This window comes from Orycteropus afer, unplaced genomic scaffold (genome assembly GCF_000298275.1).
Source record: "Orycteropus afer afer isolate SDZICR_OR568_19922 unplaced genomic scaffold, OryAfe1.0 scaffold00258, whole genome shotgun sequence".
NCBI classification, from domain to species: Eukaryota; Metazoa; Chordata; class Mammalia; order Tubulidentata; family Orycteropodidae; genus Orycteropus; species Orycteropus afer.
Window position 1 is genome coordinate 269997 of NW_006921845.1, and position 14988 is coordinate 284984.

General features: G+C 37.5%; 1 protein-coding gene across 1 annotated transcript in view; it reads right to left on the bottom strand.

Moving 5' to 3' along the window:
- Positions 1 to 14988, bottom strand: part of VWA5A (von Willebrand factor A domain containing 5A) — a 32040-nt gene that overhangs the window by 7751 nt on the left and 9301 nt on the right. The window contains exons 10-13 of the mRNA XM_007949953.1: positions 6336 to 6450; positions 5397 to 5561; positions 5006 to 5106; positions 4545 to 4798 (exon numbers count right to left, since the gene is read on the bottom strand). Of these exons, the coding sequence (XP_007948144.1) occupies positions 4545 to 4798; positions 5006 to 5106; positions 5397 to 5561; positions 6336 to 6450 (635 nt within the window). The remainder of the gene's footprint in view (positions 1 to 4544; positions 4799 to 5005; positions 5107 to 5396; positions 5562 to 6335; positions 6451 to 14988) is intronic.

Here is a 14988-nt window from a genome sequence, read left to right on the forward strand (position 1 = left end):
CGGTAATGTACCAAACAGAGTTTCTTTGCTATTCATAAGGTTTTCCCTGGCCAATTCTTTCAGAAGAATTGACCTTGACTAGCAGTCAGGAAAATGAGCAAATCAAGAATAACTGGAAAAGAAAAACAATAGGAAGCCTCCAGTTTGCTGAACTACGTGAGCTGAGTCAGCAAATGTGTTTTATTTAACTAGGATTCACCCCAGACTCCACTGGGTAGCAGGTTTCAGGGTTCTATATTGTAGACTAAGCTGCACTGACCACGGCAAATCTAGAGACTGGATAAATTTCACTCTCTGACCGATGCTTTTAAAATGGATTATCACCTAGGTACAGAAAGCCACAAGAGCAGAGCATAGAAAATTAGTTCAGTCCTCATAGGTCATAGAAACAAACTGAGGCCCACCTTCACCTGACTGTTGAGTTTCCAAGTTGGTTGTGTTGGTGGGACAATGAGTCCTTCCCATCCCAGGGGAGGTCTCTTTGGGAGACATGCATCTCTTCTTTTGTTTGACACCAAGAAATTTGGATTTGTCTATTCCTATATGTATGACACACAAACATTGGTGAGAAAAGCCTCTGGAGAGACGCTTACCTAGAGTGTACATTTCCCTGTAACTCATTGGCCTACAGCGACCAAAAGCCCTTGAACCTCCATTGCTTCTTAGTTGACATGGCATGTTCGAGTAATAAAGAGTGCTCCTCATGGATTCAGCTGCAGGCATATAGTAGGAGGATGAAGTCTTTGGATAAGCTGAAAAAACACCAGGACAGACACTGACAATGAAACGCCTGCTGTTCTCTGGAGCAGGCAAACTAAACCAAACCAAACACATTGCCGTGGAGTCAGATCTGACTCATAGTGACCCATACTTGGGTTTCTGAGGCAGTATCACTATGGAAGTAGATTGCCCAACCTTCCAAGGAAGTAGATTCCTTCCTTCCAAGGAATGGCTGGTGGGTTTGCACTGCCAGCCTTCTGGCTAGCAGTCAAATGCCTTAGGCACTACACCACCAGAGCTCCTGGAGCAGACAAAGGGCCTTGACAATTGGAGGCTTATTCCTTAACCAGCCTCCTGGTTAGCAGTCAAATGCTGTAGGCACTATGCTACTAGAGCTCAAAGGTTCCTATTGTCAGTGATCTTTCACCTCATCTGGACCTCTAGTTCCCTGACCTCTCTATTTTTAGTCTACCAACTTCCTTTTATCTTTAACCTCTTCTCTATTCAGTCTTCTCTCCTTAGGCTATATATTAGGTCTAAGACTTTATCATCCTCTTATCAATCTCAAAGCCATGCCCATAATGTCCTTTCATCACACTCACCTGGAAAACTCCATCCTTGAAATTAATCCAATCCTCAACCTCCAAGATGTTAAGTACTAACAAATGAATCATATAAATCACAATCTTCTTTAGTAGTTTGGTGCCATGGAAAAGGTCAAGGTGTCTAAATTAATCTGTACCCTCAACACGCCTTCACAAATTCTTCTCTTTCTCCCGGGCAGTCCACTCTTCAGTTATTCACAGTGGCTATTTCAAGCCTTCTCCTCTTCCCTTAGATATCCTTTTCTCCCATCTCTAAACTCATAAGCTAATCTTGTCGTCTATTTCATTAAAACTATAGAAAAATGTTCAGACAGACACTCCAAAATTTGTGTTTCTGTCTGTAAACTAAAATCTAACCCCCATCACCTTTCCTCAACTTCCTGGCAATAGTGGGAGAATGTCACTTGTTTTGAAGCTCATCCACCCACTGCTTCTCTAGATTCCATGTCCATTTCCTTTCTCAAACACCCTTCTTAAACAACTAAACACACACAAACTCTTTCTACTGGCACCTTCCAATTAGTATTGCAACATGCTCCCCCATTCTAAAACTAACAGAAAAGATATATGATACACAAAAACCCACTTCCACTCTACAACCTCCTCTATAGTTATCATTCTCTACCCCTTTCCTTTTTCAACCAAACAGTTATAAAAAGTATCTACATAAGCATCTTCCTCCCCATTTTCTGCCTCTCATTTATTCTCAGTTGTTGTTATTAGGTGCCATAAAGAGGCTTTTCAACTCCATGTGACAAAGAACTATCCCACAGGGCTTTCTAGGCTGTAATCGTCACAGGAACAGTTTGCCAGGACTTCATCCTGTAGAGCCACTGGGTGGTTTTGTACCTTTCAGTCAGCTGTTTAACTGCTGCGCTACCAGACTCCTTTGTTTACTCTCTAACATTCTATAGTGTGGATCTTCACCTGATCAGTCCAATAAAATTGCTCTTAATAAGATCAGCAAGGACTTCTTTGACACTTAACCCAATGGTTCCTTTATAGATTTTACTTGACTTTTTTGCAATCTCTAATATTTGTATAACTCCCTTAATTGTACCAAAGTTTGCTTTAGTTTTGACTGTGCACTCATTTCTTTTCTTCCGACCTCATTTCTCTTCATTTTTGTTTGGACTCCTCTGCTGACCATCCCTTAGAAAATAGACATTCCTCAGGGTTTCAATTTCACCCCCCTTTTCTTCTCATTTCTCTGAATAATTTTATCCATTGTTATAACTACTAGTTATTATCTAGATGGTTGTTGCTGCTGTTGTTATTGCCATTGAATTGGACCTGACTCATAATGACCCCTCCTTGGGTTTCTGAGACAGTATCACTACGAAAGTAGATTGCCCAAGCCAAATGTCTATCTTCAACTTTGATCTCTCCTCTGAACATTTGACTCATCTGTCTCTATTTCTATTGGATTTCTTCACAGATACTCTATACATCTCACATTCCAAATGCTCTAAAAGCAATTCAACATTCTTCCTCACCCTAAACTTACTCTTGTTTTTTGGTTCCCTGTTTATATGGTTACATCATCCACCCAGTTGCCCAAATCAGAAATCTGGGCATTGTCATTCATGACTTACCATCTTCACACTCAATCACTAAATCAGCTCTTTATAATCTGTCAGTCATGCTCTCTTCTCTGTATACACATGGCTCGTACCTCAGTTTAGTCCACTTCTTTTTCCTCATTTAAGACAATAGTTTGGTATCTGTCTTTCTAGAAATCTTGTTTCTTTTGAAACCATTCTTTACACTGGGAGTGATGTCCATAAAACACAAGGTTAATCACATCAATCCCCTCCTGAAATTCATTCAAGCTCCCCCAAATACAGCCCAAAGTCTTTAGTATAGTTAACTGTAAAATGGCACAGTGACTTATAAGATCGTAGTAAAGGTTAATTGTCTCAATATGTGTAAAGTACTTAGAACAAGGTTTGGCACACAGTAAACCCATACAAATGGTAGATATCATCCTTATAATAATCATTGACAAACTTCTTGATCCCACTTCATAATCATCTAAGATTTTGAAACCTAGATTATGGGGATCTTCCCAAAGTCTTTCTATCATCTTGAGTCAGTTCAATGTCCATATGTACAACCACTCCTACAGCCTAAATCAGTGTCCCTTGACCTTTATAATGTAGGCCCTGCATTATTCTCCTTATTTGTCCTCATTCTTCACTTTGCTTTGTGTGTTGCAGCCAAATCAAAACATCTAAATCACTGACATCACTCCTTAATCTTTCATCTGAGTCTTTTCACATGCTGATTTTGATACCTAGAATGTTTTTGTTCCCTACTCCTTACCAAGATTATCTACCTAATCCTGTAGGTCTCCCATTAAATGTAACCTATTTAAAGAGACATTTTTGATTTGCATTCTGTCCCCTACTGGGTTTGACACCTAACCTTCATGGTTTCACACATCTTGGGTTTACCCATATTATAGTATTTTTTATACCTCCTTGAAAAGCTGTTTATCTGTTTGCTGTCTTCACCCTTTCCCACAACTCACCCCCTAGTCAGTAATTTCTTAGGGATAGGAAATGCATTTTTTTTTTTTTTTCACATCTTCCCATTGCATCTCATCTGCGATGAGAAGGACAACAACTAATATATAACAGATGCAGAAATAGTTAAAAGTTTAGCAAGATAGATGCTGCATGAGAGATATAGGACTCATCTTCAAAAGTGCCTCCAAAACTATCATTGTAAATTCCCTTCCAGCTGTGGAATCTTGTCCAGAGAGTTCCTTCACCAGACCCAAGCTTTCAAGCTCCTACTCTCCAAAATTAAGGCTGCTTGGCTTGTGCCTGACACAGTCCTGGCAATCAACATCCATTTCCTACCACTATCAGGTTGTTCATCAGCCATCTGTGTGATCATTAATACAGGCATCAAGAGGACAAACCAATTTCTGGTTTAGATAACCTAGTACTTAATGCTTACGTACCTTTTCTATGTATTAACATTTCCTTGTTTTTGTTTTGTTTTGTTTTCCCTTTTGATCACTTTGTGTTATATATTCTAGATCCCTACCATGGAATACTTTTTTAACACCAGCCAGAAACCCTAGATATGGAGGGACAAGGAAAACAGGGCAATTTAAGGACTTTTCATGAACTGTTCCTTTAAATAATGTGCTTAGTTATCCAGGCCCTCTTACTCATTCTACATGCATTTGAGAGGCATGATACTTACCACACCCATAATATCTTGGCATTGTAGCATGAGCCCCCAACAGAATTGGCCTGGGAATATCTCTACGAACCAGGGGCCCCTGAACTGGCTTATTCAGATCCTTGTTGATGGCAATGAAAGCTGTGTGAGAGCTTATGACTCCACACTCAAGGCTGATCTTCAACACTTCTTTTTTATCATTTGCTGGGGTCTCTCTGAAGCCCATGTCCTTCATCTGGAGCAAGGACTTGGCAGCAAGGCGGTGAATGGTGAAGCTGAAATGAAAACTTCTGTGACTTACAGAAAAATGCCCATGTGCCAGTTACTTAGGACCCTCAAAAGTTATAAGTGGTAGAGGGAGAGAAAAGCCAGATAAGGAAAGAGATGAGATTTGTGTAGGTTACAGGGGAGATGTCATCTTAGAGAAATAACTGATCTTACAAAAAGAAAGGAAATAGAAGAAGAAAATTGTAAATTCTCACTTGGTGTCAGGGTTGGGATGTAGAGAAAATGCCACCTTATTCTCAAAACTCTCGCCCTGAAGTATGTACTTAAGGCATACTTCTCCTCTTGCCTCCTTTGGCTACAAATAAGAGAAAAACAGGTATGATGGAAAGGACAGATCATCAAGAGAAGAGTTAGAACTAAAGAAGCTTCCCAACATCACCCATTAAAAAATTCTAACTAAGTCCAAGGTAACCCAAGAAATCAGAGACTTTTAATGATGGGGAAGTGGCTAAGCTGGATCCTCCTGGGAAGTGTTGTCTCTTAATGAGATCCAAATCTACCTACTAGCTATACTGATAAAGTCTGGAGCAGGATTTAGGGAAGCAGCTACTCTGTCTAGAGGAACAAAAAAAAATGAGAACTCACCGGCATTGGCCCAATCAATTGAGCATAGATGATTAACCTCTGACCCCTAAATATAACTGACTGTTCTGGGGAAAGCACTTTAGCAGACAGACCAACAGGCAAAGACCAGCTCAGTGAGAAGTCCTCTACCACAGGCTGCAAAGAACGCTTCAGAGCCAAAAGAGCCTGGGGGGGGGGGGGAGAAAGGACAGAATAACCACAAAAATCGTAGTAGTAATGACAAGTATCATTAGTTGAATATAGATTATATACCAGGTGCTAGGTGTCACAATACATGTTATGCCTAATAACACAGCCAATACATATTATACTTGTTCCACACCAAAAGGAAGCAAAGACTAAGAGATTTAATAACATAAATGTGAATGAAGGTAATGTTTGGGAAAGGATATGCCTGGAAAAGTAGGAATTAGATAAGAGATGGTACCTAATGGAAAAGAGGAATTCAGAAATACAACCAGAGAGGAATACATCTTCCCCTTATGCATGCTGATCAAATGGAGCATCAATATACCACTCTTCTAATCTATGGGACATATTACAATCATTTCTTCCAGTTTTCCTTGTATCTTTTGCATGAAGGATAACATATAGGACCAAAAGAGGTGCTATAACACAGACCTGGACTATCAATTATGACAACCAAAATTCTTAGCTTCTCTACCTCTGCTCTCAAATATAAAGCCCCAACCTCTTTCAGGATCTCATCTCTGAGCACCCAGCTACTAGGACCATATATCATTTATCCAAAATTTAGAGTCAGACCTTTTCACACATAAATCCCAAAACAGCCCCACTAAGCATATAACCCAAAGCCCTGGGGATGGACAATAATGAATCTTAAGAGTCATGTTGTTGCCCTAGCCCTTGTGGCAGTGTCTACCACACTGCTCCCTAGGCCCTCTGACTGTTGCCCCTGGACACAGACCTATCCCTCACCTTGGACTGCATCCTGTCTTTGCCATTGATAAATTCTGAAGTGCCCCCTGTTGCCCGGGCAATGCCTTTTATCAGGCTGGTGGAAGCACCTTCTCCGATACCAAATGAGAAACATCTGTAATAGTAAAAGGATACAGGTTAGAGATAACAATTAATGTGTGAAATAATAAAACTAATACCAAACCAAACCCACGGCCATCAAGTTGCTTCTGACTCATAGTGATCCCCGTAGGGTTTCCAAGGCCATAAATCTTTATGGAAGCAGACTATCTCATCTTTTTCCCATGGTACAGCTGCTAAGTTTAAACTTTTGGTTTAGCAGCTCAATGTTTTAACCACAGTGCTAATAGAGTGTCTTAAAATTAACATATTATGGTTTAAAAAAATCATAATCATCCAAAATATATACATAGTTTGCTACCTCCTTCACCAAAGATGTCTTTCATCTGGAGCAAGGCATTTAATGAGTATATGCTAATATTTTTAATTAGTGAGGTAATTTAATCACTATATGACTTCTAAGAGTCAGGATTCTGCTTCCTTTTGCAGATAAGGAACAGAGGCCCACAGAAATTAAAAAAAATCTGTCCAAAATGACACATGTCAATATTTCCCAGAAAAATAGACTAAAATATCCCCAACAAGTATTTTGAATCTAACAAGCCAATTGAATCTAAATATATATTTTAAAAGACTTATATATCACAACTAATTCAGTTTAAATCCAGAAATACAAGGTTAACATAACATTTAGCAATAATCATTAAAAGCCACACATTAAGATAAGAGAATAAAGGAGAAAGTCATACAGTCATCTCACTAGATGTATAAAACACATTTGATGAAATTCAACAGCTACTCATTATTTTTTAAGAAGAAACAAACAGAAAAGAACTATAAAAACAGAAATAAATGGGAATCTCCTTAATGTGATAAAGATTGCTACAAAAAACCTATAGCAAATATCACACAATAGTGAAACATCAAAAAAAAATATTTTTTTGAAGTGCAAAGTAAGATAAGGATGCCAGCTTTGACCACTTTTGTTAAGCCTTGTACCACAGGTCTTCTCCAGGACAGTAAAGAAAGGAAGAGAAATAATATATATGAGGACTGAAAAAAATAAAATTGACATTATTTGTATATATGATCCTCCATAGAAAATATAAAATAATCTGAAAATATACTATTAGAATTAGCATCTAATTGTCAAATTAAATAAGATCATTGAATACAAAGTCAATGTTAATAGGAAAAAAGCTATTGAAATCTATCTCTATGCAGAAGTAAATATCCAGAAAATGAAATAAAAAATATTATTCATTATAGCTTTAATTCCCAGGGAAAAAAATAATTTAAAATGCATAAAATATCTACCCCAAAAATTATATAACACTTATATGTATCATTAGACTAAATAAATTAGAAAACATACTGATTTTGTGAGGAATTCAGTTTCTCACCATGAAGGAAAGAAGAAGCAAATATAGCGTAGGAGAAAAAGGCAAAGAATACTATGTTGCATTTGGAAGGAGAGGGTAACAGTAAAAACTTCAGTTTTTTGTTGTTGTTTTGTTTTAATGTTTGCATGTTCTGTCTGCTGAAAATGCGTAGAATCCACAATAGTCTAGTAGCAATAAGAACACTTCCAAAAAAATGCAAACCCACTGCCATCAAGTTGATTTCAACTCATAATGACCCTGTAGGACAGAGTAGAACTGCCTGATAGGGTTTCCAAGGGTGTAAATCTTCACAGAAGCCAACTGCCTCATCTTCCCCCTACAGAGCAGCTGGTGGGTTTGAACTGCCAACCTTTTAATTAGTAGCCAAATGTTTTAACCACTATACCAACAGAGCGTAAATACAGATTTCCATTGATCAGTTTTCACTAAATGGACTATGGCTCCTTGTAGAAATGTCAGATTGCAGGGCTGGGAAAGTACATACAAGTTTGAAACATTTTGTGTTAGAAAGAAAGTACTCATCAACCACAGAGAAAGGTGAAAAAGACACAGGTACGAATTAAAAGGGCCTCCCATTGGCCAAATAAAGAAATTTTGAGAATCTAAATGAATAATTCGAGTAATGTAACACATTGAAAAATAATAAAAAAAATCTGAGTCCCTATTGGCATAAGAAAAAGAAGGAAGAGAAGGAGGAAGGGTAAGTTAATACTTCTTTACAGTAGGATGCAAATTAATAAACATAGAAAAGTTGACAAAATTTAAAAATAACCACCATTTTGTAACAACCATCAGTACTAACTGATTCAAACAATAACCACCATTAGATACTGAAACTATTTTTTGAGGACAAGATTTTACAAAATTCCATTTAAATAAGTTATTAAACTTTATATTAACATAAAGGGGGAAAAAATGATGTTGTTGTTATGTGCTGTCAAGTTGGACCCGACTCACAGCAACCCCTCCTTGGGTTTCCGAGGCAGTATCACTACAGAAGTAGATTGCCCCATCTTCCTTCTGAGGAGTGGCTGGTGGGTTTGGACCCAACACTATTTTTTAATAGTTCTGCCAAAAATGTTTGATACTAATCTAACTGTGAATCTAAACAGTCAAACCTACATTGACAGATATATTACAAAAGTAACTAGCTAGCTAGCACTCTTTCAAAATGTCAATGCCATAAATGGTAATAAAAAGCTAAGGAACTGTTCCAGAGTAAAGAAGATTAAAGACATATAATAACCAAATAAAAAGCTTTCTCTTGGATATACTACTAGAAGGAAAAACACACTCAAACAATCAAGGACACTATTAGAGATATAATTAATTAAATTAATTATCTAATTAGTGATATTATCTTAAAGATAAATCAAATGATACCATTTTGTGAGTGAAAGGGCAAGTCATAGAGTATATTTCAAACACATTTAATAAACAAAATGTTTGTATCCAGCTAATAGAATAAATGACAAATCAGTAAGAGAAAAATCTAATGGAAAAAAATATAAAAGAGGTTTAAAATTACATGACAGAAAAAACAAAGCAAACTCACTGCTGTCGAGTCGGATCCGACTCATAGTGACCCCTCCTTGGGTATTCAAGGCGGTATCACTACAGAAGTAGATTGCCCAACCTTCCTTCCAAGGAGTGGCTGGGGTTATCCAAAAGGTCAATAAATATGAAAAGGTGCTCAACATTATTAATCACTGGGAAAATGAAAATTAAAAACTTAATGAAATCCCACTGTACACCCATTAGACTGGTGCAAATTTAAAAAGCAAAACAATATCAAGTTTTGGATAATAAAAAGGATGACTGAAATCCTCTAACAATACTGGCATGAATGAAATTAGCACAATAACCTGGAAAACCATGTAGTATTCCCCAGAAATTCCACAACTGTCAACTATGTTATTCAAAAGAAATGAATATATATGTTTTCAAAAAATATATGCATTAAGAATGTTCCTAATAGCATTATTTTTAACAAACTTTTTTTTTTCCAAAGTAGAATGGATAAATAAATTTTAGTATAAGTATTCAGTGGACCACTATAGAATAAAGAAAAGTAAATGGCTACATACAAAATAAATATAAATGTCAATTTGCAACTGATGGAAAGAAGTAAGGTATACAGAGGAAAAAAAAAAAAAACCATAAAGCAGATTAATTTAAATTCAAATGCAAGCAAAAATAATCCATGGTACTACAGATCAGGAAAGTCATTTCCCTTGAAGAGGAAGAAGTGGGTAGAGACTGGAAAGGGATATGATGGGAAGGCACAGAAATGGAGGTCATTGGTAACATTCTATGTCTTGGCCTGTGTAGTGCTCAGACAAGTGTTCACTTTGGGATAATTCATTAAGGTGTATACTTATCATCTGTATATTTTTCCATATATTTTTACTTTAATTAAAATATTTGCAGTTAAAAATATTGTTATGATGCTGGAAGCTATGCTGCCAGTTTTTCATATACTACCAGCATCATCCATGGTGGACAGCCTTCAGTAAAATTTTCAGATTAAGACAGATGAGGACAATGGATCTAGTGATACATTTTTTGAAAAAACTGTCCAGTGAAAACCTTATGAATATCAGGAGCATGTTGTCTGATAAAGCACAAGAAGATAACCCCAACAGATTAGAAGTATTCAAAATATAACTCGGAAAGAGTTATCTCCTCAGTCATTAAGTCAATCTAATTATGTGGGTGGAGTAAAGCTTTGAGGGCCTTAATCTGCTGAGGTAACAATGGTCAAATGAGAAGCAGCAGCTGAAAATATCCATTAATAATTGTAACATGGAATATGTGAAATATGAATCTAGGAAAATTGGAAGTCATAAAAAAATGAAATGGAACACATAAAGATTGGTATCCTATATGCATTAGAGAGCTGAAATAGACCAGTATTGGCCATTTTTAATCAGATAGGCATATGGTCTACTACAGTGGGAATAACAAATTGAAAAGGAATGGTGCTGTGTTCATCCTCAAAAAGAACATTTCAAAATCTAAACTGAAGTACAATGCTATCAGTGATAGGATATCCATATGTCTATAAGGAAGACTAGTTAATATGACCATTATTCAAATTTGCATATGAACAACTAATGCCAAAGGTGAAAAAAATGAAGATTTTTACCAAATTCTGCAGTCTGAAATTGACCAAGCATGCAATCAAGATGCACTAATGATTATTGATGATTGTATGGAGCAGTTGGAAACAAAGAAGCATTGGTAATTGGAAAATAAAGCCTTAGTGATAGAAACGATGTCAGAGATCACATGATAGAATTTTACAAAATCAAGGACATACTCATTGCAAATACCTTTCTCAACAACATAAACAGAGACTACATATGTGGACCTCATCAAATGTAATACACAAGAATCAAATCAACTACTTCTGTGGAAACAGATGATGAAGAAGCTCAGTATCATCAGTCAGAACAACCAATTGATACTATCCAACTTGTGGTAGTTAAGTTTGTGTGTCAACTTGGCATGGCCTGGTTGAGTGGCTGGGCAGCTGGATGTAGTTATTCCCCATAGTAAGATTAGTAGTTAACTCCATGGTGGAATCTATTGGAGCAGCTGAGTAGCTGCTTTAGGGATGTGGTCTGCTTCATATATATAAAAAACAGCTTTGGGAATGGTCTCTAGACTTTCTGTCCACTTGAACTCTGCATGTAGCCAAGTCGTTGTTCAATAGCCTGCCATGCCCTGCCAATCTTGGGACTTCATCTGGACTTGAATTAGTGGCCTGCCATGTTGTTTGGTAACATTGGGACTGTGCCATTTTATTTGTTGACCTTGGGCTTGTTAGCCTAGCAGCCATTAGCTGCCTGAGTGAAGAGATGCATCTAGTTTCAGTGGGCTGGGAGCAAGAGGCAGAGCTAAAGTCCAAGGTCAAGGGGCTTTCACATAGCCCCTAGAGGCTGGCACTTGGAACTTGGACTTCTAGCCTCCAAAAACTGTAAGAATAAACTCCTGCTTGTTAAAGCCATCCCATTTGTGGTATTTTCTATCAGAGCAACACAGAGGTAACCAAAGCACAACTTTAAGTGGAAACTACAGAAAATTAAAACAAGTCCATGAGCGCCTAAAAATGACCCTGGATATATACCACCTGAATTTAAAGACCATCTCAAGAATTAATTTGATGCATTTGAATACTAATGACCAAAGCCAAGATGAACTGTGGGATGACATCTAGAACATCATACATGTAGAAAGTAAAGATCATTAAAAACCAGAAAGGAAAGAAAACACCAACATGGATGTCAGAAGAGACTCTGAAACTTGCTTTTAAATGTACCATAGCTAAAGCAAATGGAAGATATGATGAACTAAAAGAGCCTAACAGAAGATTTCAAAGGGCAGCTTAAGAAGGCAAAGCAAAGTGGTATAATCAAATGTGCAAAGACTCAGAGTTAAAAAAATCAAAAGGGAAGAACATGCTCAGCATTTTTTTAAGCTAAAAAACTGGGGGGCAGGAATCAAGCCTCAAGTTGCAATACTGAAGGATTTTATGGGCAAATTACTGAATGTTACAGGAAGCATCAAAAGAAGATAGAAGGACTATATAGAGTCACTGTACCAAAAAGAAGTGGTTGATGTTCACCCATTTCAGGAAGTAGCATACAATCAAGAACCAATAGTACTGAAGGAAGAAGTCCAAGCTAGGCTGAACACAAGGGGGAAAAACAAGTCTCCAGGAATTGATGGAATATCAATTGAGATATTTCAACAAATGGGTAAAACGCTGGAAGCACTCACTCGTTTATGCCAAGAAATTTGAAAGACAGCTACATGGCCAATTGACTGGAGGACATCCATATTTCTTCCCATTTCACAGAAAAGAGACACAACAGAATGTGGTAATTACTGAACAATATTATTAATGTAATATGCAAGTAAAATTTTGTTGAAGATAATTCAAAAAGAGTTGCAGCAGTACATTGATAAGGAACTGCCAAGAATTCAAAATGGATTCAGGAGAGAATGTTGAATGAGGGATAGCATTGCTAACATCACATGGATCTTTGTTGAAAGCAGAGAATACCAGAAAGTACTTTACTTGTGTTTCATGAACAATGCAAAGACATTTGATTGTGTAGAACATAACAAATTATGGATAACATTGTGAACAGTGGGAATTCCAGAACATTTATCTGTACTCATGCAGAACTGTACACAGATCAAGAGCAGTCATTTGAACAGAATAAGTGGATATTGTGTGGTTTCTAATCAGGAAAGGTGCGAATCAGGGTTGCATCCTTTCACTGTACTTATTTAAGCTGTATGCTGAGCAAATAATTTGAAAAGTAGGACTATATGAAGAAGATCATGGCATCAGATTTGGAGGAAGACTCAATAACATCCTGTGATATACAGACAACACAACCTTGCTTGCTGAAAATGAAGAGGACTTGAAGCACTTACTGATGAATATCAAAGAGCATAGCCTCAATTATCGATTACATCTCAACATAAAGAACATAAATATCCTCACAAATGGACAAATAAGCCGTATCATGATAAATGGAGAAAAGGTTAAAGTTATCAAGGATTTCATGTCAGTTGGATCCACAATCAATGTCAAGAAATCAAACAACATATCACATTGAGCAAATCTGTTACAAAAGACCTTTTTAAAATGTTTAAAAGCAAAGATGTCACTTTGAGAACTAAGGTCTCCTGGCCCTAACTATGTTGTTTTTAATCACTTCATATGCATGTGAAAGCTGGAAAATGAATAAGGTAGACCAAACAATAATTGATACATTTGAATTATGGTGTTAGCAAAGAATATTGAATATACGGTGGACTACCAGAAGAACGAATAAATATGTCTTAGAGGACATGCAGCTAGAATGCTCCTTAGAAGAGAGGATGGCAAGACTGCTCACATACTTTGGACATGTTATTAGGAAGGATCCACTCTCTGGAGAAGGACAATTGGGCTTGGTAAAGTAGAGGCGGGTCAGCAAAAAACATGAAGGTTGAAGGTCCTCAAGGAGATGGATTGACACAGTGGCTACAACGAGTTCAAACGTAAAAGGATTGTGAGGCTATTGCAGGACCAGGAAGCATTGTGACCACAGGATTCATAGGGTCACTATGAATTGAAACCAACTCAATGTTTCCTTACAACTAACAGCAACAATAAAAAAAAAAATAATAATAATAGCTTAGTATTTCATTTCCTTTGTGGTTTAGATAGAATAGGTAACACTGATTTTGTTGTGTTGTAGGTGATATTACTTAGAAATTTTTTATATACATTTTACTAGAGAAAAAATGATATAGAAAAATAATATCAGTTTGCAAAATTTGAAATTCTTGCATCACAGCTGAGGCTAATCTTGCACAGATACTAATAACCATAATCATTAGCGAAGCAAGAGAAGACGGATGTAGAGCAATCCCACAAAGACAGCCAGACATGGGGGGAGGAGAGCCACTGGATCTACTGACTCAGGACCATAGTATTTGGGGACACCAGACTCAACTGACACAACAAAATACATAAATTTCTTGCTCCATAACCTGTAATGGTGAGTAGCAACTAGGTCTTAAAAGCTTTCAAGTGGCCACCTAAGATGCAGCTAATGGTCTCCTACTGTCAGAAGCGAAGAAGAGTGAAGAAAACCAAGGGCATTAGGAAACAATCAGACCTAGGACATGATGGATCTTGAGACTAGAAGACCTAGATGGTGCCCGGCTACCAATGCTAGCCACTTGGGAAGAGATCAAAACTGAAGATCCTGAATAGACTGGGAGGAAAAACATGAAACAAAATCCAAAAACACAATGACCAGAATTACTGGTTGGATGGAGTCTGGTGGGACCCCCAAGACTATGGCCCTAGGACACACTTTAGGGCTAGAATAAAATTCACTCCCAAGGGCTGGTCCTTAGCCCAACTTACACGCAGAACACTCAACCCAGGGCAGTGCACCCACCTACTCTACGGAGATACATCCCTTGGAGCAATCACCCATGGGGAACCAGAGGGGTAACATTCACATGGAGGAAAGCTGGACGAAGAGGAATGCACAACTAAGAGGAGCACAGGGATGGGGACATTACTGGGAAGGGAGAGGAGGAGAATGGGTTAGGACTGGGGATGGTAATTGGGGAGTGAAACCAAATGTACACAAACTGTTGAATATAAAACA